Below are 24,630 nucleotides of genomic sequence, written 5' to 3' on the forward strand. Positions count from 1 at the left end.
AAACAATTGGATTTAAATTTCAGCAGCATCAAGAAAGTAATTCATACAGGATAGAGTTACCCTTTCTGGTTTCCACCATTTCTTTAATGGTCGTAAGTCGTAACCCCTTTGTCATAAGAACAAACAAAATTACAGCAGAGAAGAAAATTCAGAAACGATTTCAACATAGTTATTGCCTTTCTGGTTAATGCAACACTGAGTATAACAATCGGCAGGGGAATATCACAAAACTCTACAGTTTAACAACAAACATTGTACCATCCCTTTCTGATCCCCTTGACAAAAATTAATACAACAAAAGTGAGGATTCTTCTACCATACCCACCAATACAGGAGTTTTTTACCCACCAACACTTTTGTGCACGAGCACATGCAAAAAGTGTTATGAATCCAATTCAATATCATCTTGGTACCATACAATTCGGGTACACTAGAACGAAACCAATAGTGAAGTTAGCTCCTATCCAGCTGCAGATTATCCACTTGGTTCATTAAGCAAATCCTTACATCCCTAGAAAAGTGGCATGAAAAGTAGAGGGGAGAAAATCCTACAAAGTACTGGCAGAATAGAACAGTGAGTAAATGAAATCATCCAAATTTCAAATGAGACAGAAAAACAGAAACAACAAAATACCTTGTATTTGGACATGTCTATCAATGTTGCAAGTTCCTGTTACGCCAATCTAGTACCTTTTTCCCATAATAATTGTTGTGCATGATTGGGGAGTGTTTTTTAACAAGAGTTAGTAGAATTTGATGGATGCTAAACTGCTCTTGTGCAATAAATGAGAAATCAAAACCAATCCATTGGAGCTTACTCGAAATCCACGCCTGAGAGACAAGAGGACATATCAAAAGACGATTTCACAGCTACAGAGGCAGTTCAATATTTTAATCTTCAGTCCACTTACAACATCAAAATGTTAGATGATAACTTAAAAAATATATAAAATCTTATCATTTTAAATTTTCACCAAACGCTATTATGTTGAAAACACATATATATGTATATAAACGCTGCCTTCACTTGATGACCATATACCCCCAAAGTTTACAGACAGAGAGCTTGGGTAATCATGACCTCAGGTAATTTGAAATAATATGGGCTAGTGAAAACATCCGAACACAGGTCCACCTTACTGACACAGCATAAGTTACAAATTCGTTTGAAAATAATGGTACGTATACCAAATAGATCAACACATATATACAATGATCAGATGATCAAATTGGTTAGTCAAAGATCCAAACCCAGAGACCATTCAACCTAAGCATCTCAATGGTTTAGGGAGTTTTATAACTTGTGTATCTAATATAGAGGTTCCAGAATATCTAACCTTAGAAACCGACAATGCTGTCTGGATGACATAGTTTCCGAATGGATGCAAAAGAAGCATTGGAATGCTTGGACTTTTAAGCAACTCTAAAATGATTTGCATAGACTGTTCTTCTCCTGACTCTAACAAGCACTTCTCCACAACATTACTACCATACTTATTGCAGGAGAGAGACATATAACTCCCTTCAAGCTGTCTCTGAAGATTTGCGGTGATTTGTGGTATCCTCAATCCCAACAAATGTTGCACCACATAGTTGCTAGGGTATAAGGAAAAATAGAAAAAAGAACATCGAGTAAAGATCATGACCAAGATGCAAGAAAAGCATGGATAAAGTTTCTTAGGAACAAACCCATAACGATCTACTGATAGGACTAATGCTTTTGCTATTATCTCAGCAACCAGACGATCTCTGGTTTCTCCCTGAGAGTATTCAACACACTGCTGTAGCACACAGCAACCGCTTTTATCCTTTGCAATTCCAAAACAATTGTCAGCCACCACATTCAGAAGATACTGCCAACGAAAAATTCAGTCAGAACATCAAGAACCAATACATTGTATTGAGGGAAAGTGAATTCAAGAACTAGTTAACAAAAGCTTCTAAAATGATGTTGTAACATAGAAAGATAGGTCTTTTATCAGCTAGTATGATCTCTTCATTATTCATGCCAGGTTATAAATGATGTCGTAGTGAGGATATTTTAAATTGAAAAGACTGGGAAGAGCTTACAAATCATAAAGCTAGTGGTTCCATTGAAGTTTTTATAATGAAGACACTTCTGAACTTGATGTCAGTCAAATATTACTTACAAGTACAAGTCAAACCAATTAAAGGTACACTATTTCTGTTTATACATCAGAAAGTATGATGTGGAAGACAAAGACCTTATGTTTTTGTCCAGATCTTATAGATGAAGACCATTGATGAGAGAATAAATGTGAAAATTGAAAAGACATTGAAAATAATAATCAAAACAACTTTCAATTGCAATAACTCATTATATGATTCTTGGAAATGAAAATCCACATGCCTTATAGAAAACTTTAGAAAGAATAAGCCTAAAAGTTTGGTTGTTCTAGTAGGATGGAAGCCAGGTTCCAAACTAGTCCTGGTCTGCAGTGAAAAATAAATTCCAACAATGACTACAAAGAAAAACTCCAAACTATGTTATCAACAGTTTACCTGTACAATGACTACAAAGACAAGACACACTAATCAACAGGACATGGTGCAATAGCCGATTAATTTCAGTTGCATGGATGATATGTTTCCAGCTTTCAAAGGCTAATAGGCTAAAGTTCCAGCTTTTCACTCAAGCTGTGGATCGTCTTAAAATCATAAATTTATAGACCAAGAGAAAGTACTGAATGGGGTCTTGCTGGGCACCATCCGTCAGGGATAGAGCTACAAATCAGGAATTATAGAGCCTCCTATAGCTGTCAGGACAACAAAAAAACCTACACATGTAGAGCATATAGCAGCTTTAATTTCATTAAACTCAACATATGGCATAATAGTGTATGAACTGGAAATGCTTACGCAATTCCTTGCCAAGATTCATGTTTGTTAACCATATAGCATATTGTGATATGTATACTCCAGAGACTTCAATCAATTTCCATGTCAAAAGAGATACAAAGTCAACAATAACCACTAAAAGAAATTCACAATGTGTTACACTATCAAGAGAGAAAGTTAGTGCCAAATTCAACAATTAAATTCAAGTGCTAATCTGAATGAGTACGGGCCTCGGTAACTAGCATGAAGACACACAATCATTTGAAAGCATGCGCTACAAGGAAGTAACTGTTACAAATTATAACTGATAATGTAAATGACATTAACAGAATTGACAAAACATCAACTCGAAATGCAACGTGTAAGAGTAGCATAACAAAATACAATGATAATTGCAAATCGCCAAAACAGGACAGGGCTTAGAGCTTCCATTACCTTATTGTCTTCAACAGAGAAATTCTTTAAGCAATGCTCGATGACATGTTGACCATTACTGTTCTTACTCAATGCAACAGCACCCGGGCTTAGAGCTCTCATAATCAGAGAGATTTGCTGTTTGGTGGTAACATGCTTCAACAATTTCTGTACAGAGCGAGTCCTGACACAAGAAATACAATAATATAAGCCATTAAATCAAAATTTGGTCAGCAATCTTAGAACTTTACTATTTCTTCACATATATACAAACAACAGTAAGGCACCGACCATACCCACGAGTGTCAAGGCAAATACTAACAAGCTGAAAATCATTCTTGGTCAACGTTAAGAGAATTTGGGTCCTCTGCTCCTCACTGCACACTTCCACAAGCTTCTGAATAACATAATTCCCATAAGGGTCAAGCATCAAAAGGGCCACATGTTCTATAACCTCCAAGAATATTATATCAATTGACTTCTCATTTGGCATAACCTCCATTGCTTTCTGCAAAAAACGACAACCATTTTGGTCCTTGGCCAAAGAAGCTATCCTCCCACGCAAATCAGCCACAGACAAGCAATTCAGAGGCTTATACAAATTAGACAGAAAGCCATCCGAGCCGTCAGGATTAGAGTCAACCCAGCAATCTTGCAGACCCATATGCCAAAGAACCCCATTGAGACTCTGCGACTCGTCGTTTCTTGGCAGATAAGAAAATGGCAGAAAATCATCGCCACCAAGCCCATGACAGTTTGATGGGTATTTCAGCGCTGACCCATTACCGTCCGAGACATTGAGGAGTGAAAAAGCAGCTTCTAGGGTTTTATCAAAATGGGATTCTCCAACAGGGTAATGAACGGAGCTTCGAGCATAAGGTTCCGGCAATGGAGATTGAGGAATCCGAAGCGACGTCGTCGTGTCTGGAAAATATCGGAAACCCTCCATTCTTGCTCAAGAAACGGATACTGAGAGTGTGCGAGAGGAGGTATATAAATGGGTTTTGAGCTTACGAGAGACTGAGAGCCTGGGGTTTTAATTTTTATATCGATGAAGAAATTTATGTTTTGGTGTAAATTTGGGGAATTTGTTTATTTGGAAGACTTCGAAATTCGAATGTGATTGGAAAAGACTTGACTGAGAGAGTCTTAGATGGGTAGTGAGGCTGAGGACAGAGAGAGTTCCATTCGGGCTTTGAGTTTTGCATGCAATTTATGGAAACTTTTCATGCGACTAAAGCGAGAAGAAAAGAAATGGCCTTTGTGTGTACGCGGCGTATGTCTGTCACCTAAAAGAATGGGCCCTCGTTGACCAATTGGCTCATATTGAATTGAGTCAATTGACGGTCTTAGTTTATGGAATTAGAATTTGGAGTTAATTACACTTACACTCTTTGAGATTTATCCCTGAGATTTATTATTTTTTTACATATACCTCCTGGGGTTTCAATAATTACGCATACACCCTCTGAAATTTTAAAACTGTTGCATATAACCCCTTACAAGAAAAAAAAATAAATAAAAAAAAATATTTGTATTCAGGTTGGACCTTACACCCTGAATAATCTTATTAGGCTATTTAATCCCTTAGCATGCTTTTTTACATAATTTCTCATCATTTTTGTCTCACTATAGGGGGTTATATGTAATAGTTTTAAAACCTCAGGGGGTTTATGTGTAATTATTGAACCTCAGGAGTGTATGTGAAAAGATGATAAATCTCAAGGAATGTAAGTGTAATTAACTTGAGAATTTGAGACCCACATGGGTGGGTCCACATCTAATAAGTTGAGATTGTCCAAATAATTTTATTCATATAAATTTCATTTTATTATTTTCTTAGAGAATAACTTATCTATTCCCGTAATAGAAACATGTGGCATCTTCTCTCTCTCTCTATTTGTCTCACACTTTCTCTCTTTCTAATGGCATGTTTACTAATTCGTAATTGGGTTAACAGAAATTGAATTGATGAGGAATTGAATTGATGAAGAATTGGATTAAGGAGAAATTAGATTCTCATTAAAGATGTTTATTAAACTATCTAAAATCATAATATGAATGATATCATGTGGGCATTTGATTACTAAAATGCCATTGTTCTAAATAAATTAGTTAATAATGTGAAGGTATAATGGAAAAAAAAAAAATAAGTAATTGAATTCCTCCAAAATAAGGAATCATAATACCATCCTCCACCCAAGAATTCAATTCCTCTAAAATAAGGAATTGAATTCCTAATATCATGTAGGCCCCACTTGTGTTTTTATTCCCATATAATTAGTAAACATATGAGTAATTCATAATTAGAATTCAACTTCTTATTTTGAAAGAATTTGATTCCGATTACGAATTAATAAACATGTCATAAATATGATACCACGATAAAAACAAGTAAGTTATTCTCATTTTCTTAACGGTGGGTTTGCATGAGGAATTTTAAAATATCAATAATTTTAGCCGAAATTATGTTTTAGCCTTGTGGTTTGAATCAAATATTATATTGGTCTCCATAATTTCAATTGTGTTTTTGTACCTCCTATATGATGTAGCTATGGGAGCGAGGTGGTAGTGTTGATGGTGATGGGTGTCATAATAGTGGGAGCAAGGTGAATGCTGCGAGTGATGGTTCCAATAACTTTGATGGTGGTGGAAAATTGGAAATGGTGAGATATGAATTTTGGCAATGATGCTAATGGCAAGGTGGTGACGACAACATCAACGGTAGTGATTGTAGTGGTGACCGGTGATGGAGATAGGGTGGTGGTAGCGGTGGCAAAGGTGGTCACATTTCTCTCAATATTTTATTGTATTGAAATTTTAAAAATAACACATATTTTAGTGAAATTGAAAATTTAAATTTACGACCCCAAAGTTCACATTTTTTCATACAAAATTCTAAGACTTCTATATTGTCACACACTCATACTAAACAAGTAAATTAACAATTGTCACTTCTTAAATTCCAATATTTTTTAAATAGCATTAATTACTTCATCTAAGTCGTAGGGAAATGTTTTTATTTTTTTTCTCTCCAATGCTTTTGGTCCTTTTTTTTTTTTTTTTTTTGACCTGGGTCTCTTCCTAGTTTCACGTGTCCTATCTTCTCACTTCTCCCTTCGTGAGACACAGGACCTGTAAGATATGGTTAAGAAAATAATCAAATTGATTAGTGAACCTTTTAAAGGTCCAGCTTCATTCTATCTCTGGTTACATTATGATCAGACACCAAAACAATGGGTTTCTCTTGAGTTAATTCTCATTTGTACTAACAATTCAAATACCGTTTGTGGGTCCAACCAAGTGCACCTACAGTGCAAAGTACTTGGTGAGGATATTCTAGGCCTTCATTCAATCATGTTCCTTGTCTTTGTAGGCTGCCCTGGCTACTCAAATCATCAATGACTGGGTCTCATGTTCTGCATCAATCTTACAGCCAGTGACTAATGAAACTGAAGAAACTTAATGAAATTCAACTTTAAATAAATCATTAAGTTTGCAATATCAGAAATTCAGAATACAAGGATGCCAAGAAAAAGGACCCATAAATAGTAACTACAAAGATTATTTGAAAAATAAGAAAAATAAAAGGCCATAACAAAACAGTTCTGCAAGCTTCACTTCCTCTTTTTGTATTAACAGATCCTCTCAGAGGAGTAAACATTTACCAGTTTCACTATGGTACATGATAAAACTGTTACCTCAAGAATAACAAAGCAATTTATTCTAATTTTCTAAAATTTGAAGGGGTAAACTACATCCTTTACAGTACAGTAATTCATCTGCATGTTGCAACCATGCTTTGTCCCTCACCTCTAAAATGGAGAAAAGAATACATTATGTTATCAAAAACCAAACCATGTATCATAACTCTGTGTGGCTCCATAATGCAAAGGCGTGCAGTTAAAAAGCAAATGCTTTCACTTGTCTAAATTTGTATACTCACTTTAACATATGCACCCAGGTTAGAGACAGTTATGTCGAAAGAATGCTTCACTGATGAAAGAGCAGATAAAAAACCATCGCGCCCAACTGGCTTGCTTTGGTCCACACCAGTATAATTCTGATATTCAGAGTTTCTTGAAATTACATGGATTTTTTTATTCAATTACCTGTGTCAGCAAACCTCTTGGACAGTGAACTCAAAAATGTAGAAGGAAGGGCACCACTACGTGAAACAAGATATATAATAAATGCTACATATGCAGCCGTGCCACTGCACACTGCAAGACCAAACAGCAGTCCATTAACTTCAGATATGAAGAAATCCAGCAACAGGTAACCATTGATCACCATCACCAAAGCAGCCACAGTCCATGCCACTCTCTGCAACATAATTTTTTTCAAAAAAGAAAGTTAGCTAAAATGCTATGCTTCTTACTATTTTATATTTTCAATTATTTGAAAGTCAACTCATCTGAACCACGGGCCTACCCCACCCACATACCAAATGGAGCAGCAGATCTTGTCAGTGATAGGTTCTACTTTTCTAGATTCCAATACTTGAATATCTTTCTTTTTTAATATGCAAAATGAGTTGCTAATGGATACTTGTAGATAAAAAACCTGTTTTACCAGAAGTTGAAAGTGAAATGGGTATTTGTTCTCTCCCCCCTTTCCTACGGTCCTAACAACACCACCACCCCCCCCCCCCCCAAAACAGTCCTTCCAGATATGAAACTTGAATTTGTTTAGTTTGAACCGATCCAAGATCAGTATCAACCATGACTAGTTATTATTCAATAGATTGAAGTTATTCAACAAAAGAAACTAAATTTATGGCTGTTTACAGAAAGCCAAAAACAGTATGCCCAAAAAGAGAGAATAATGAAGTTAACTTACCTCGAGAACAGGTCCAATCTTAAAGACCCCCATGACCTCCTCCTTAGACACCAAGGTAAGAAGTGGTATAAGAGCAAAAGGAATCTGAATCGACTGAAGCACATTAAGCCACTCATTCAGAACATCCAACGAAGCCTCAGACGTATTGAAAACAATTGCTACAATTATAGTTGGCACAATTGCAAAACTCCGTGTGATCAATGCCCTTAGCCACTTCTTCAAACGAAGATTAAGGAAGCCTCCCATGATAAACTGCCCGGCATATGTCCCAGTTATCGTGCTACTTTGTCCAGCTGCCAGTAACCCAACACCCCAGATATAAAGAATTGGATAAAGCCCTCCTCCATACTTCTCCTGAAGAAACTGACCTGCATTTACTAGTCCTATATTCTCAGCTTGTTTAGTACCATAAAATCCCTTGGCAAAAACAGAGGTCACAAACAAATTGATCATGAAGGAGATTAAAAGTGCAACTGATGACTCAATCGAGTAGTAGTTTAGTGCCTCTTGAACCCGCCCTTTCTTGTGGGGATCAATATTTCTTGACTGTACCAAAGCAGAATGCAAAAATACATTGTGTGGCATAATGACACAACCCACGACTCCCACAGCCTGCCGAATTGTTCTTGAGCTAAGTCTTGGAACCAGAATACCTGCAAGGAGGAGGAAGTTCATAAATACATATCAGTACAGCCAAGGATTATACAGTTTACTTATATTCAACATTTACTTTGCACAATAAGTACAATTTTTACCCATTAAAAGTTCTTTTCCACTCGGTTTTGTGTCAACAAACATCCAGGCAAACGATAAACCCATAGTTGCTATGAGAACCGCAAAAACAGCTTCCAACTTCCTCACCCCATAGTTCTCAAGAAATAAAAAGATGAAACTGTTACACGAAAGAGAGAACAGAAATCCCTAGTTAACAAATTATTCCAAAAATGGCCAATTTGACCAGCTACTTCCCATGCCCATCCACCATGGAAGAGAAGAGAAAATTGTCTATAAGACGAAAAAATTAACGTGAAGCAATTTGAAGTCTTTTTATTTTTTCAAATCAAGGATAATGAATAGATTTCTAAAAGTTATTCAGAACCATGAATCACCAACCAGGCAACCACAATTCATTGGATCATTGTAATTAAGACTTAATGGAGTTTAGTTTAAATTGAAACTCAGCACACTAGCATCAATTCATGCAATTGACCCCTGCTGCCCCACTCCAAAGAAAAAAGGTGGTTACTTCAGTTGAGGATTAAAGTCAACCCACAGAAATTAAACCCAATCAGATACCACTTGAACTAAGCTCATGTGCCAATAAATAGCCTAAAAAGTTGCAATCAATAGAAAACTAGCTAAAATCAAAGGATTACAATTTCCAACCAAAAAGTCAAGCTTCATAAAAAGCAAAATCACTCCTCCACTTGATGAGGCACTGAAATCAACAAAACTATGGCAAGGAATTCAAGAACAAATGGACAAGCATTGAGAAGCAGCAGAGCAAACCCAGAATCAAGACTTAAAAAAGAAAATACCAACCAATCCGACGCCGTAATGAGGACTCCAGCCCAGAGCGGCAAAACCCCATGGCTAAGAATCTGAATAGCAATGGCACTCCCAATCACCTCCTGAATATCCGCCCCAATCAGTGCCAGCTCAGCCATGAACCACAGCACCAGCCCGGCCCATTTGGGATACTCCTCCCTGCAAAGCTCGGCCAGGTGTCGGCCCGTGGCGACCCCGAGCCGGGCCGAGAGCAGCTGGACCAGCAGGCCCATTACGGTGGCCCACATTAAGAGCCAGAGCAGCGAGTACCCGGCGATCGCGCCCGACTGGAGATCCCCTTCCAAATTGCCCGGATCCAAGAACGCAATGCTCATCAGGAAACCCGGCCCGGTAAACAGCCACAGCTTCTTCCACGAAAAAGGCGGGACCGCCCTGGCATCGGAATCGTCGACCGAGTCCACGTCACCGTCGCCGAAGATCAGGATCTTCTCTCGCGCCTCGAACGCCACCTCATCGTCGTCGTCCCCGTGAGACGACGACGACAATGATAGCGACTGTTGCGGCTGTAACAAGCGGTTCTCTTCTTCGTCTTTGCCGCTATCTTGCTTCGCCGACGACACGTCGTCTTCGCGCAATTGAGCGCTCATCGTTTGGTGATGGTCGATATCGTCGTATCGATATACTCCGTATCGGTCGGTACCGCCGTTTTTAAATTTATGTTTATTTTGGTTTTGGGGTGGACTGTCTGTAGAGATAGTGTTGGATTGTGAGCTACTACGGCCTGTCAGTGACGTTAGAGGATAGACGGACCAACCGCGCTGCGTCGTCTTGTTTGTGTCCTTTGAGGCTCGCGCTATTGTTTATAGTCGTTTTTTGTCGGCGAGGAAAATAATATTAGTTGCGGTCTTGCGTCAGTAATAAACTTCTGGCGAATAAAAGGCTGCCACGTCATGAAATGGGTGTTTACCTTTTGTTCAATTTTTTTGGAATTTTTTACTTGGAAACTCTTGTTAATTTGAAAAAATTAATATTAAAGTTAGGCTTGATCGGTTTCGTGTTAATTTTGTTTCGTAAGCGAAAAAATGGCGGATGGCCGGTCAATTAGTATGAAAAATTAAAAAAGAGCTTTTAATTTTTAATTTGTTAATTTTTCATATTAATGATCAGCCATTTTTTTTGCTTGCATACAAAATTAACACTAAACACAACGAAACCGACCACTTTAATAAGAAAAAAAAGTTTTACTTGATTTCAATAAGAAATTAGGAGACAACAATTCGCATCAATAACAAAGAAGCCAGGTAATATCTAAATTTAATGTAATTTTAAATTAATAAAATATTTCAAAATTACATAGTAGCTCATGTAGGTCTTTTTTTCCCAAAAAGATTAATCCTATTCATTTGGTGATATGATGTATTTTAGTAAATCGAAAAATACCAATTTGTCAATTTCATTTCTTTCATTACTTATGTGTATGTTGTCATTGCTTTGATTTAGGGTTTAGAATTTGAGTTATAGAACTTATGACTTAAAATTTAAGTCTCATATTGCTCAATATCTAAAAACTAAAGCTTAAGCCATTTTGACGTGTAGCAGCCAAAAATAAATCTGATACAAATTTAAATATGTAGGATAATATATGTTTGTTGATCTATTACAATTTATCAATTTTTATTTTGGTCAATTGTGAATAAAATAAAATTATAAAAAAGTATATTGAGGATTCTATAATTTTAAAAGTTTTATTGATTTATCTGTAAATAACTCATTTAAATAACCAAATGTTCTATAAAAAATGTACAAATTTTTGTTTTTTTTTTTAAATTTAGTTTTGTATAAATTCTTATGAAATTAAAGTTTCTCCCCCTAATATATGAATCAAGTAGATTTTAATATTGTATACCTGTCTGGTACACCGATGACGGGTTTTGCACGTCTTAGAATTATAGTGCATGATAAATGTAACTTTTTTTTTTTTTGTTGTGATAATAAATGTATATGGACCTGAACACAACATGATTAGTTAAGATGTGATTAACTAAATATGTATGATCAAAGTTGTTTGGTATCATACAGACTCCAACACAACACAACATGACTTGATCGTCAATGTACTACTATCTCGGATGGAGCTTGTGTGATAAAAGTGAAATAAAAGACACGCACGCCATATATATATATATATATATATATCAATATATCATGGTTGTTCATAATTAGAAATAAGTAAATCTGACGCTTTCTTTCTTTTACGTCAGTTGATGGTATTTAGTATTTACGTGCACAACATCTATATATCCAATAATATATTACTGATGAAATTATTTGAAAAAAAAAAAAGATCAATATTTATCTTTTGGGCATCTTAAGAAAGCATTTAGTCTGTATGTTGACTATGAGGAGGATTAGCACCATTCTTTTCGTCATGGGTGATAACACATGCCATTTGGCACGCAGCCACATTCATGCACCAGTAAAACATTGACAGGCACTGTTCAATTTAGCTGCAAACTAGTGCCTTTTGCCAAAACATTGACACGCACTGTTCAACTGTTCAATTTACACATTCATGAGGTTTTATGCCTCGTTTGGTTTGGTATATAAAATATGATTGAATATGATAAAAGACTAAATTTATGTGTATTTAAAGAAAAATTTTTTAACTTAAATGAATAAGGTGTATTAAAATGTACTAATCATAAGAGGAGACTTATTCCTTCCAATTTCCCCAAAAATGGTGGATTAAATAATTTCTCTTCTTTCCATATTTTTCTTTCTAAGTTATAAGACACTATTTATGTTCTTCTTTGAATATACATAAATTTAACTGTTTATCATATCCAATCATATCTTATGCACCAAACGATCTTATCCAACTTACCATATATCTGAAGTATAAGTACATGGAAACCTTTTTTATTTTTGAAAAAGAGAACAAAAATAATTTTGGTCTATGTGTTTTACCCCAAAAACAAATTTGGTCTCTGTGATTTCAAAATTCCGCATTTGATTTTTGTGTTTTATATTGTTTATTTGTTTGTAATTTAAGGAAATTTTATAATCAAAATGAAATTTTTTTCTCAAATTTAAACTAATAAACTCGCGAAGTTTACTAAAAAATGACAAACAATCATGTATGTAACATTCAATTTAATTTTTAAACAAAAATTTAAATTTTGAGTTTGTTAAAATTGTCCTCATATTGCAAAAACATAAAACACAACAACTAAATGTGGAATTTTGAAGCTACAACCAAATATGTTTTCGGAGTAAAACACATGGACTAAAAATGTTTTTTTTCCCATTGAAAAATTATGACATTCCATCTAAAATTAATGGACAATAAATAACGAGGGCTTTACACTATGGAATATACTCTTAATAATTCTCTTACTGAATAAAAAAGGGTGATGTGAATTGTGAGGTGCCATATCAACAAATCTTTCATTTTCCTTTTTTAGATAAGCAGGGATCCGATGAATATATTTTTGCACTTGTTTTGAAACATTGTAACTGATATGAGCTAGGTTACATTGTCAAAGATGGTATTGATGGTTGGCCCGAATATTAAAGAGCTACACAACCTAGAGTCCCCTAACATATTGATCTCTCATATTCAAACAAGGGAAAATATTGATCATCTTGCATCTTGCTTTCCTAAGCTAGGTTGTCGAATATCACACCACAACCACAGGATTAATAAAGTTAATATGCTACAACACATGCCTTCTCTTTTGTTGATTCTCTTGCTCCTGCTGTGCGTTTTTAGGTTCTTTCATTCCAAATGGATTTCAATGTCTGTTTCCTTTTTTGGTCTTAAAGAATAAGAAAAGGCCCTGCAGATCAAGCACTACTGCCTCTGAGCTTTGAAATATTGTTGTCATCCCTGCTAGACCTAGAGATGAGATTCTCACAAATATAAATGCCTCACTTTATTTTGTTCAATAAGGTCTGACATCTAATATCATTTGAAGACAATGTGTATGACTTGGAATGACAAACCCAAACGGCCCAACAGGTATTCTTAGAGTTGAGAAAGAAGGGTCAGCATTGTTGGGCGTGGCCTGCCCTTTGCTAGTAAAGGGTGAGCTTTAGGCATGGTGAGCCAAGTCCCTTCACTCATGTCCACCATCTCCTCACCAATTCTCTCCCACTCCAAACACTGAATCAGTGATCCCAAGGCCAGCCCAACAATCCTTATTGCCAACCCTTCCCCAGGACATCCCTCCTACCTGCCCCAAATGGCAACAACATGTAACCATCTCTTTTCCCTTTTTGGAACCTCTCTGGCTTATATTGTTCAGGCTGTGCCCACAAGTTAGGATCATTTTGTATGGCCCACATGTTCACCAACAGCATTGTTCCACGTGGCACATGGAAGCCTCCTAGGGTGCAGTCCTCTGATGATTCGTGGGTACCAGCAATGGGTCTGCTGGGTATATTCGAAGGGTCTCATTTATGATGCCACTATGCCAGATAGGGAAGCTTGGCAAGGTCTGATTCCTCAATTAGCTTGCTTTGCCCAATGTGGGTATCAATTTCAGTCTGGGCTTTTAGAAGGGCTTCTGGGTTGTTGAGCAAAAGCGATAGAGCCCATTCCATGGTTCCAGCTGAGGTACCTGTCCCTGCTGATAACATCACCTGAAGACAATTGTTATTTGTGAAGTGTGAATCATATATGTAATTAGGAATAATTATTCTGTATAACCTTAATACTGGAACTAGAACAGTTTTAAATTTTATTTGATATTGAGAGAGTGAGAGAGCTTACTTGCATAGTTGCATCAAGCCTCTTATGATTTCATCGGTATAATATTCAGGTTCAGTTTCTTGCAGGGAAAGCAAGACATCCACCATGGTCTTGCTCCTCTGTTCAGAAACAGAGTCACTCTGCATTTTTCTATGTTCTTCAACCAAATCTTCAATGAATTTATTCCTCTTCCTCTGCAATACCACCAACCTCTTCTCAAGCCCATTTACTCCCACATACTTCAAAACTGGTATGAAATCACCAATATTAGTAGCCCCACTCAGTTGAAAGGTCTCTACCACAATTTGTTCAAACCGCTTAGCTTCCTCCAATTCTGCCACATTTTCCCCATAATATCGTTTTCCAGCAATCATCCTCATCATAACATTAAGAGTTAGCTCAAAAAACGTTGACTTCATTTCCAATATCTGAGACTCACCGCCATTAGTGTTCAGAGGAGGCTTAGGTTTAGGGTTTTCAATATATTTTCTGATTAATGAATAAGACCACTAAAAGTGGTTTATATACATGGGCCTATAACTAAAATACAGGAATTAATAAATCACCTAATTAATTCTAATAATTACACAATAATCACACGTGTTGACTCACACCAACACTCCCCCTCAAGTTGGTGCATATATATCGCACATGCCCAACTTGTCTAGTGAGTCCAAAAACACCCGATTTGCCACAGCCTTGGTCAACACATCTGCAAGCTGATCTTCGGACTTCACAAATGGAAAGTTAATAATCTTCGCTTCAAGTTTCTCTTTGATGAAGTGTCGATCAATCTCAATGTGTTTTGTTCTATCATGCTGAACAAGATTATGTGCTATATCAATAGCAGATTTGTTATCACAAAACAAGTCCATAGGTTTGGTGGGTGGACATCCTAAATCAGTCAATAAATGTCTCAACCACAAAAGTTCGACTACTCCAAGTGCCATACCTCTGTATTCAGCCTCTGCACTCGACCTAGATACAACTGATTGCTTCTTACTTCTCCAAGTCACCAAATTTCCTCCTACAAAGGTAAAATAGCCTGAGGTAGACCTTCTATCATCTGCTGAACCTCCCCAGTCTGCATCAGAAAAACCTTCAACATTTACATGACCATGATTAGCAAACAACAATCCTTTACCAGGTGCAGATTTTAGATACTGTAAAATTCGCTCCACAGCATCCATATGAGGTTTGCACGGGGCATGCATAAACTGGCTTACTACACTAACCGCATAAGCAATGTCAGGTCTAGTGTGAGACAAATATATCAATCTTCCAACAAGTCTCTGATATCGCCCCTTATCTGCAGGCAAAGCCCCCAAACACTCAAAAAGTCTATGATTTTGCTCCATAGGAGTGACAGCTGGCTTACACCCAAGCATACCAGTTTCAGACAACAAGTCTAAAACATATTTCCTTTGAGATAGGAATATGCCATGTTTAGACCGAGCCACTTCTATCCCAAGAAAGAACTTCAAGTCCCCCAGCTGTTTCATTTCAAACTCTTGAGACAAGTACCTCTGCAAATTAGAGATTTCCTCATAATCATCTCCAATCAGAACCATATCATCAACGTAAATAATAAGAGCAGTAATCTTCTTTCCCCTTTTCTTTAGGAACAAAGTATGATCAAAATTACTCTGCCGATAACCATAGTTCTTCATCGCACGGGTGAATCTCCCAAACCAGGCTCTCGGAGATTGTTTAAGACCATATAAAGACTTTTTCAGTCTACACACCAATCTTGTATTATCAAACTCTGGTATACCTGGAGGAGGATCCATGTATACTTCTTCAGTCAAATCACCATGGAGAAAAGCATTCTTTACATCAAACTGAAGAAGTGGCCAATCTTTGTTAGCAGCCAAAGACAACAGAACCCGTACTGTGTTTAACTTGGCCACTGGAGCAAACGTCTCCAAGTAGTCTATGCCATAAGACTGTGTATACCCCTTTGCTACCAACCTTGCCTTATACCTTTCAACTGATCCATCAGCTTTGTGTTTGACTGCAAACACCCATCTGCATCCAACTGTCTTCTTCCCCTTAGGTAGAGAAACCAACTCCCAGGTTGAATTCTTCTGTAATGCCGCCATTTCTTCAGCCATAGCTTTGGTCCATCTAGAATCTGCAAGAGCATCCTGCAATCTACTAGGAATAGAAACAGAAGATAATTGCAGAACATACGATTCATATGACTTTGACAGCCTAACAGATGACACATGGTTATTAATTGAGTACCTAACTTTGGCATTTGGATCTGGCTCATATTTAGCTGGTGGTTGTCCTCGGTTAGACCGAGGAGGGAGTGTAAATTTAGAAGCATTAGAAACAAGATCTGAACCAGAATGTGAATCAAGAGTATTGTTTGTTACCTCAATAGATGAAGAAGATTGATTCAATGGAGTAGGAGAGATGGCGGTACTATCATGGAGTGGTGACTCCTCAGGCTCAGAATTTGTAGGTTCTTGTCCTACCATATCCTCAGTATCATCTTCAGTAATTTCTGCATCCTCAGTATCATCCGCAGTAATTTCCGCATTCTCAGTCTCATCCTCAGACACTGGGTGATCAGCAGTCTGTTCTGACTCTTCCTCACTACTACTCCCATAACCAAACTTATCAAAAAACAACACATCATCTCGATTCTGCACTTCACTAGAAACCTCCCCCTGAAGGGTAGAATCCAGTGGACGTGGAGAATAAAAAGGTTGATGTTCATGAAAAGTGACATCCATAGAGACATAGAAGCGCTGAGTAGAGGGATGATAGCACCGATACCCCTTCTGGGATGGACCATAACCAACAAATACACACTCCAAGGCCCGAGATGCGAGCTTAGATCGCTGATGAGAATGTAAATGGACAAAAGCAACACACCCAAAAACCCTGGGTTCCAAATGAAGGATACCTGGTAAAGAGACAAAATCCGAGAGAACATCCAACGGTCGTCGAAAGTCAAGAACACTAGACGGGGTCCGATTAATCAGATAGACAGCCGAACTCAAAGCATCACCCCAGAGTAAAGATGGCACGTGACCACCCAGAAGAAGGGACCGAGTGACTTCCAATAAATGCCGATTTTTGCGTTCAGCAACCCCATTCTGTTGTGGAGAATGAGCACAAGAAGTCTGATGAAGAATCCCCGTAGAAGCAAAATACTGAGTCAACTCAGTATTAACGAACTCACCGCCATTATCAGAGCGCAAAACTTTAATAGGACAGGCAAACTGGGTGAGAACCATTTTATGAAAAAGGCGAAAAACAGCACACACATCACTTTTATGTTTCAGAAGATAAACCCAAGTCATTCGAGTACAATCATCAATAAAAGTCACAAACCATCTCATTCCTTTATGTGTAACACATGGGGCAGGACCCCAAACATCCGAGTGTACCAAAGCAAAAGGAACATCCATACGTTTATCACAAGAAGGAAACACGGAACGATGGCTTTTGGCCAACACACAAACTTCACAATTAAAATCGGAAATGTTTACACCAAGAAATAACGAGGGAAATAAACGTCGAAGATAACTAAAGGAAGGATGACCAAGTCGGCGATGCCACAACCAGATCTTCTTCTTATTTTCTGAGGAACCATCACGAACTAAACGCACAATGCCACTACTGTCTGAAGCGGAAACCCCACTATCCAGATAGTACAAACCACCACTCTTTCTACCACTGCCAATCTTCTCCTTGGTATGAATGTCCTGGAAAACACAATGAGTAGGAAAGAATGTGGCCACACAATTATGAGTTTTGGTTAGTTGACTAACAGAAATAAGATTACAATTTAGGGAAGGAACAAACAGCACATTATGCAAGGATAAAACAGAGGAGAAGGAGACCGTGCCGCCCCCTAGAACAGGAGATGACACCCCATTAGCATTAACAATAACTGGTTTAGGACAGACAGATGAAAAATGACTAAAAACATAACGATCAGAAGTCATATGATCCGTAGCACCTGTATCAATTATCCATGCACCATTACTAGTACAAGCAGAAGTACTCAAAACAGAGTTAGAGATACCTGACTTGGCAACAAAGCTGGAGGAACTAACAGAGTTCACCCTGGAGCTTGAGTTATCAACCTTCGGATTAGAAGAAGAAGAAGCTTTCATTCCCTTCGGATGCCACTCTGGATAGCCATGAAGCTTAAAGCATTTTTCGACCATATGAGTTGTACCCCCACAGTGAGTGCACTTCCGGTCAGGTTTCTTAGCATCTTTATTGGAGAATTTTCGGGCCGCCATAGCGACCGCTCCATCAGTACCCCCCATCATAGCTTCTTGCCGATTAGCCTCGGAGCACACAATTGCATAAGCCGCCTGTAATTTAGGCAGAGGAGACATGGCAAGAATACGACCCCGAACTCCATCTAGATGAGAATCCAAACCAGCTAGAAACATGTATAATCTCTGAGAGTTAATCATAGTGGTATATTTTTCAACATCACTCGCATAATCCATAATGCAAGGTTCAATTGCATCAATATCCTGCCAAAGTTTTTGTAGCTTGCCAAAATAGGAAATAATAGATCCACCATTTTGACGTACAGAGATTACCTCACAATGGAGTTGATAGGCTTTGGAAGCATCTTGGCTCACTGTATAAGTCTGTTTGGCCGCGTCCCAGATGTCCTTCGCCGTCGGTAGTCGAATAAAGAGAGAACGGACTTCTTTGGTCATAGCATCAAGAAGCCAAGACTTGACCATGCAATTCTCATCCTCCCATGTTTCAAACTCATCCGAATTCACATCTTCTGGAGCTGCTCGTGTTCCTGTGATAAAACCCCACCGTTTTCGACCTCTAATTTTATTTTGCACAATGAGAGCCCAATCAATATAATTCGAGCCATCAAGTTTCTCGGGTGAGACAAGTGATGACACATCCTGAGAGCTTAACGGAGGAAGAGCAGGCAACGGCAGTTTGGAGTTAACCACATCTTTGTTCTTATTTCCGTTCGAGCCTCCAGGACTAGAGGGAGGTGTTTGTGTTTGAGACATGATGGCACGTGGAGCAAACAGCCAAAAAATCACAAAGAGGAACAGTCCACTGCACTGCTACAGTACAAAGCAACACAGAAAATCAACAAAAAACAAAAAAACAAAACAGCGCCGCCACTACAAGCAACAGGCCAGGTCGGCGTCGCAAGGTTGGTCGACGGCGGGAGGGGGCAAGGTTGGTCGGCGGAGCGCAGGCAGAGGCGGAGCGACTCGCTGGTGGTTGACCCGAGCGACGGAGCAGGCGGAGCGGGAGATTATGGGTTCGGGTCCCACCGTGATCGCCAGGCGAAGGCTGCTGATGTGTGGCGGAGGCGCGCAGGCTGACGTCTCTGTGGATCGGCTTGTGACAGGGGCGCGCAGGTAGACGTCACAGCTGGTCTGCGTGTGACAGAGGCGCGCAGGCAGGGGCGGAGGCGCACGAGGGAGACAGAGATGGTGGACGCGGGACCGACAAGGAGCAGCAGCAGAGAGTGAGCCGCACGCGACGGTGGCAGGGGTCCGGCCCGCGAGCGACGGTGGCAGGCGTCCGGTGGCGTCGCTGCTGAAGTCAGATAGCAGAGGAGCTTGCCAAGGAACAGTAGAATTTTTCAACTCTACAAAGAACTACAGTAGAATTTTGTCAGAGAAGACCAATGAACAGTAGAATTTTTTTTTGGAAAAACTCTTTAAAAAAACCAGTAGGATAGAGAACCATGCTCTGATACCATGTTCAGAGGAGGCTTAGGTTTAGGGTTTTCAATATATTTTCTGATTAATGAATAAGACCACTAAAAGTGGTTTATATACATGGGCCTATAACTAAAATACAGGAATTAATAAATCACCTAATTAATTCTAATAATTACACAATAATCACACGTGTTGACTCACACCAACAATTAGAACCTTTGAAAAAGCCAGCGAATCAATGACCTGACTTCATCTATACGTATGCCATAAAACATGTGAAGGCGGTTGGATGGCAATAATTCAATGGAAGCTATGCGTCTCAAGCTGCACCAGTGGGAGCCATAAGAGGCCCAGACAAGGGTGCTATAGTTGTATCCGAGGTGTTTTCCAGCAAGCAGCCCGGGACGGTTGGCAAAAGCGACGTCGTTCTTGGTGAAGCATTCTTCGGCTACAGAGGGAGAGGATACAAGATTGACAGGGCGGGAGCCAAATTGGATGTATACAATTGGACCCTATTTGTTGGATAGTTTGGCGAGTGTTCTGTGGAGGGGTTTGTTGAAGAGGTAGAGATGGCCTATGATAGGCAGATTAAGAGCAGGGCTTGGTAGGAGTCTTTTGTTAATTTTCTGCAAATGGTATTTGAGGAAAAGAAAGAAAATGAAGAGCAAAATGTAGTAGTAGATTGAACTTTCCATGGTTATGTTCATGTCTGCAAAACTGATGTACTTCATAATGTAAGATCACATAGTCTGGTAGTTGGGTTATTTTATTAGTTAATGAAAGCTTATAATATACATGGGAAATGTACAAAAATAGTGATGGTATCTAGAAAGACAGCCGCTTGAGATTCCTATATGTAGCCCATCCAGATCAGATATATATATGGAGATGCTGAAAATCCCAAGTAACAGCAGCTGAGCACAATCTCACAATTTATCACCTTAAGGACTTCAAGTATAATAAACTTAGGGTCTGCTAACCCAGGTGAGACTGATTGGATTGTTATCATTTGATGTTGTCCAATCAGATATCAAGCATGTTCAACTGAATTTGTAACTGAATTTTCAATAGAATTACTGTTGAATAGCCCACCCTTCTGTAGGCTCTTTCTTTATGCTTATCAAGAAAGACAGAATAAAGTATATACAAATTTTTGCAAGTGATTGAAATTTCCAAAGACTTGAGGCAATCCCTGTTCTCTCAATGAACAAGAATCTAACAAAAGCACAAAACAGGACCATCTGAAATTTTCATTGATGTCTTTCTCAAGCATTAGAGTTCTGTAAACAGAGCTTCTCTCCACACTCAAGTGTTTGCAGATAAATAAACCAAACCAGTATCACTCACTTCTGTGCAGCTTGGTCTGGGAAAGACGAATTCATGTGGAAAATTGAGCAATTAGGAAGTGGATTTGGGTACAAAGAGTTTCAGGGCACTCATTCTCTACGGATACAATTCTTCTCTTTCCACAGACAAAGAGCTTTCCTCTCAACTATAATAATCACATAAATTCACTATCTACACCCTAGCTTTAAGAGTGAAACAATTTTCTTACTTTGTGAATGAGCCTTCTACATATTGGGCACACCTTATTCTCCCCATCCATGATCCTGCAAGATTCATTTTAGTTAAAATCTCTAAGAAAATTTACATGTGGAAAAGAGAATGTGAAACTCTTTGTATACATACCTCTGAGCACAGTCATAACAGGTTGCACAGTGACCACAAGGAACGAAGAAGCTGTTGCGCTGCTCATCATAACAAATTACACACAATTTTTCATCATATAACTCCTCTGAGGAGCTACTAGAATTCCCCGAATCTTCATCTTCTTCATTCGTCCCATATGTGGATTGTATTGTCTTCTGTGGCACTATAGGGTAAGTCTCATTAACTTCTTCCACTGCTCTTTCTACTACAGTAATATTCTCACTATCACAGGCGCCAAGGTATTTCAATATTAGAAATATAATCACCACAATAAACCCTGCAGAAAGTTGGACATAAATTAATGATACCAATGATGAAATTACAAGATTATTGAAAGAGTGCGGGAAGATCAACAAAAATTATGTTTGTTTCTGATGTCTGTACCTAAAATTGCAATGTAGGTTATCACGCGAGCCACAAAAGAAAGCTCAACGTACCACTCACCAAGATCCCCCTGCAATGACTTTGTTGGTTATATTGGCCCGAATTAGTAACCAGGTGAGACAGTTGTATGGAATCAGGCCTTACATTGTTAGGCGTGGTTAGTATGACATAATGAGTATTGGGGAATACAAGTCTGAGCCGGCATGAACCCTTTTCTGTTGAGCAGATGGCCTTAGCTTTGGTAATATCATACATCTTCGACGAAATGTTTACATTCATTGTTATAATTATGCTTCTAGGATTTGTGTTTATGATTTCAAGGTAGTACCTGTCATCTTCCTCAATATTGTATCCAACTTCTTTACCTGAACAAACATGCATATGAGCATTTGCACATATATTTTGTGATCCAAGTGTTTTCAGGCCCCTGGAAAATTTGTGCACCAATATAATCTAATTATATTGCAAAAGTTTTGAAAAAGTAGAATTGGTTACCGATTATGGGTTCATTAAAGGCAAGGCCAGTCAGAGTACTTGTTTCTTTTGGCTGCAGTATTTCAAGTTTTTGTTCCCCTGTCAAAACATGCATACTTTTGTTATAAGATGCAGCCACAAAGAAAAAAAAAGAGGAACAAATTGCAAATTGAAAATTACCTTTAAGCATAACAACTTCAAGTTGATTTAAGATAGTAGCATGAGCTTCCAATTTCATGTTTATCCTTGAACCCTTGTTTAACCAGAATGAAAATCCCTGAAAAGAAAATTTCAACCTCTCTAGAGATCTAAATCAATAATTTGGAGGAATGTGAAATGTGGGAACTGAAGATTAAACTACAAACACAAAAATAAAAAACAAAATTTTCATTTGCTACCTTGCGACTATAAGACCCAATAATCAAGTAGTTGGACACACTCCAATTGGTTTGGTGGTTCAACTCTGGCTCTTCAGAGAAAGCATAGAGAGAAACTCCTTTCCTATCAACATCTCTCACTTCGATTTGTTGCACAAAAACAGAACTTGCCTTCATCAAGCGCGAGGAGCTCGGGCCAAGCTCCATTCGATGGTCCCCATAATACCCATATCGGAGGCTCACCGAGACTGCAAAAACAAAAAGCAAAATGCTTTGTTTCAGATGGAAGGGTCAGTGGAAGAGAAAATTGGCAAAAAAAAAAAGAAAAATTTATATACATGCCACATATCCAAAGGGTCAGAGGAGTTAGCAGGCGAGCCCAAGTCTCTTGCCACCGCTGAGGGCCGGTCGGAAGAGTCGGGTGGACCCACGTCGGCCGGTACATGGCTCCGGCAGAAGGATGGTGATGACACACAGAGAGGTAGAGAGAGTGGAGAGTTGTTAGAAGAGCTAATTGGTCTACTGAAGGTTGAAGAAGAGTGGAAGACTAGTAGCTTTTGGTTTGGGAGTTTGGTAGGGTTTTTCCATCAGCTCAACTCAACTCAACTAACCGTTTTTATTGTGGTTGGCGCAAAATTTGAATGGCAAGTTTTTTTTGAATGTTAGGTGTTAGTTATTTTGGGGTATAGGTTGGACCGTTGGAACATGCAAGCTGCAATTCATTTGGATTTATTATAGGGTGTACAAATTCAAGGCTATGCAATAATTAACTTCGAGGGCTGCTATTTGCACACCCCAAAATTTTAATTTGTGAAATGACAAAAAACATCTAAAACAAAATTACCCAAAACCCCATCCCCTCTATCTCTCCTTCCCTCTCTCTACCATCTCTCCCCGTCACAGCCCAACCCAGCCCCGACCACCCCAGCCCCGCCCCAGCCCACCCCACCCCAGCCCCGCCCCTTTGCTTGCAGCACCACCGCGCGCAGCGCCTTCCAGCCACCGTCGAAGCTCTCTCTCCCGGCGTGCCCTTTTCTCTCTCTCTCTCTCTCTCTCTCTCTCTCTCTCTCTCTCCGAGTAGCTGGTTCGGCGAGTACTTGCCGAACGGGTCCTTGATGTTCGGTGGGTACCTGCCGAACAACACTCACATCGTTCGGCGGATGACTGCCGAACGAGTGTGACATTTTCGACAGACCAGTGTCGAGCGGATGCGCAGCTGCGCGTGGGAGAAGAGAGAGAGGAGGTGGTGCTGCGGGGGAGGAGAGAGAGAGAGGAGGGTGGTGCGGGGAGGGTGCGGGAGGGAATGAGGTGGTCGGGTGAGAGGCTGGGTGGGTGGGTCGGGGCTGGGGTGGGCTGTGACGGGGCTGGGGTGGTTGAGGCTGGGTTGGGGTGGGCTGGGGAAGAGAGAGAGGGAGGGGGAGGGGGAGGGGGAGGGAGAGAGGTGGTCCGGTGAGGAGGGAAGGGGTGTGTTTTTTTTTTTTTTTTTTTCTGAGTTGATGGGGTGTGTTGGATAAAATGAGGATATTATGGTAATTGGGAGGGGTGTGTGTATGAGAAAATTTAATTATGGGAAGGGTGTGAGGGTGTGAAATGAGAAAAAGTAGGAAAATGGTGTGCA

The 24,630-nt window shown here is 39.1% G+C and overlaps 3 protein-coding genes and 1 pseudogene across 4 annotated transcripts; all 4 read right to left on the minus strand.

The window, feature by feature from the left end:
• Positions 1-654: 654 nt before the first annotated feature.
• On the minus strand, positions 655-4,222 carry LOC147278698 (pumilio homolog 12-like). The gene is made up of 5 exons (XM_086252372.1): positions 3,570-4,222; positions 3,295-3,457; positions 1,690-1,853; positions 1,338-1,596; positions 655-768 (listed from the first exon to the last, which is right to left on the minus strand). The coding sequence occupies exons 1-5, from the start codon at positions 4,220-4,222 to the stop codon at positions 655-657; spliced, it is 1,353 nt and encodes a 450-aa protein (XP_086108498.1).
• Positions 4,223-6,812: 2,590 nt separating this feature from the next.
• On the minus strand, positions 6,813-10,440 carry LOC147278699 (metal transporter Nramp2-like). Its single transcript, XM_086250119.1, has 4 exons — positions 9,658-10,440; positions 8,871-9,007; positions 8,116-8,768; positions 6,813-7,599 (listed from the first exon to the last, which is right to left on the minus strand). The coding sequence occupies exons 1-4, from the start codon at positions 10,269-10,271 to the stop codon at positions 7,378-7,380; spliced, it is 1,626 nt and encodes a 541-aa protein (XP_086106245.1). The 5' UTR covers positions 10,272-10,440; the 3' UTR covers positions 6,813-7,377.
• Positions 10,441-13,195: 2,755 nt separating this feature from the next.
• On the minus strand, positions 13,196-21,135 carry LOC147278700 (cytochrome P450 81Q32-like; annotated as a pseudogene).
• A 153-nt stretch (positions 21,136-21,288) lies between these two features.
• On the minus strand, positions 21,289-23,555 carry LOC147278701 (E3 ubiquitin-protein ligase APD2-like). 2 transcript variants are annotated; one of them, XM_086251514.1, is made up of 8 exons: positions 23,355-23,555; positions 23,034-23,260; positions 22,816-22,912; positions 22,657-22,734; positions 22,306-22,526; positions 22,162-22,231; positions 21,757-22,054; positions 21,289-21,677 (listed from the first exon to the last, which is right to left on the minus strand). In XM_086251514.1, exons 1-8 carry the CDS (start codon positions 23,455-23,457, stop codon positions 21,599-21,601), a joined length of 1,173 nt encoding a protein of 390 aa, XP_086107640.1. In that variant the 5' UTR covers positions 23,458-23,555; the 3' UTR covers positions 21,289-21,598. The 2 variants fall into 2 exon arrangements, with proteins under 2 accessions (XP_086107640.1, XP_086107641.1); XM_086251515.1 differs by having other exon boundaries at positions 23,351-23,504.
• Between the last annotated feature and the right edge of the window lie 1,075 nt (positions 23,556-24,630).

The sequence above is a fragment of the Dryas octopetala genome, chromosome 7, assembly GCF_963921425.1.
Source record: "Dryas octopetala chromosome 7, drDryOcto1.1, whole genome shotgun sequence".
Taxonomy (NCBI): domain Eukaryota; kingdom Viridiplantae; phylum Streptophyta; class Magnoliopsida; order Rosales; family Rosaceae; genus Dryas; species Dryas octopetala.

Bases quoted from the DNA above. Each gene is read 5' to 3' on its own strand.
- LOC147278698 (XM_086252372.1), bottom strand. From the start codon at position 4,222: ATGGAGGGTTTCCGATATTTTCCAGACACGACGACGTCGCTTCGGATT. The intron at 1,597-1,689 runs GTTTGTTCCTAA...CTTATACCCTAG, and splicing joins CTATCAGTAGATCGTTATGG to CAACTATGTGGTGCAACATT. The intron at 769-1,337 runs GTTAGATATTCT...GCACAAGAGCAG, and splicing joins CAGCATTGTCGGTTTCTAAG to TTTAGCATCCATCAAATTCT.
- LOC147278699 (XM_086250119.1), bottom strand. From the start codon at position 10,271: ATGAGCGCTCAATTGCGCGAAGACGACGTGTCGTCGGCGAAGCAAGAT. The intron at 8,769-8,870 runs GTAAAAATTGTA...TCCTCCTTGCAG, and splicing joins TGGAAAAGAACTTTTAATGG to GTATTCTGGTTCCAAGACTT. The intron at 7,600-8,115 runs GTAAGTTAACTT...ATTATGTTGCAG, and splicing joins AGATTGGACCTGTTCTCGAG to AGAGTGGCATGGACTGTGGC.
- LOC147278701 (XM_086251514.1), bottom strand. From the start codon at position 23,457: ATGTACCGGCCGACGTGGGTCCACCCGACTCTTCCGACCGGCCCTCAG. The intron at 23,261-23,354 runs GCATGTATATAA...TTGTTTTTGCAG, and splicing joins TCTGACCCTTTGGATATGTG to TCTCGGTGAGCCTCCGATAT. The intron at 22,527-22,656 runs GTAACCAATTCT...ATGTTTGTTCAG, and splicing joins CTTTAATGAACCCATAATCG to GTAAAGAAGTTGGATACAAT.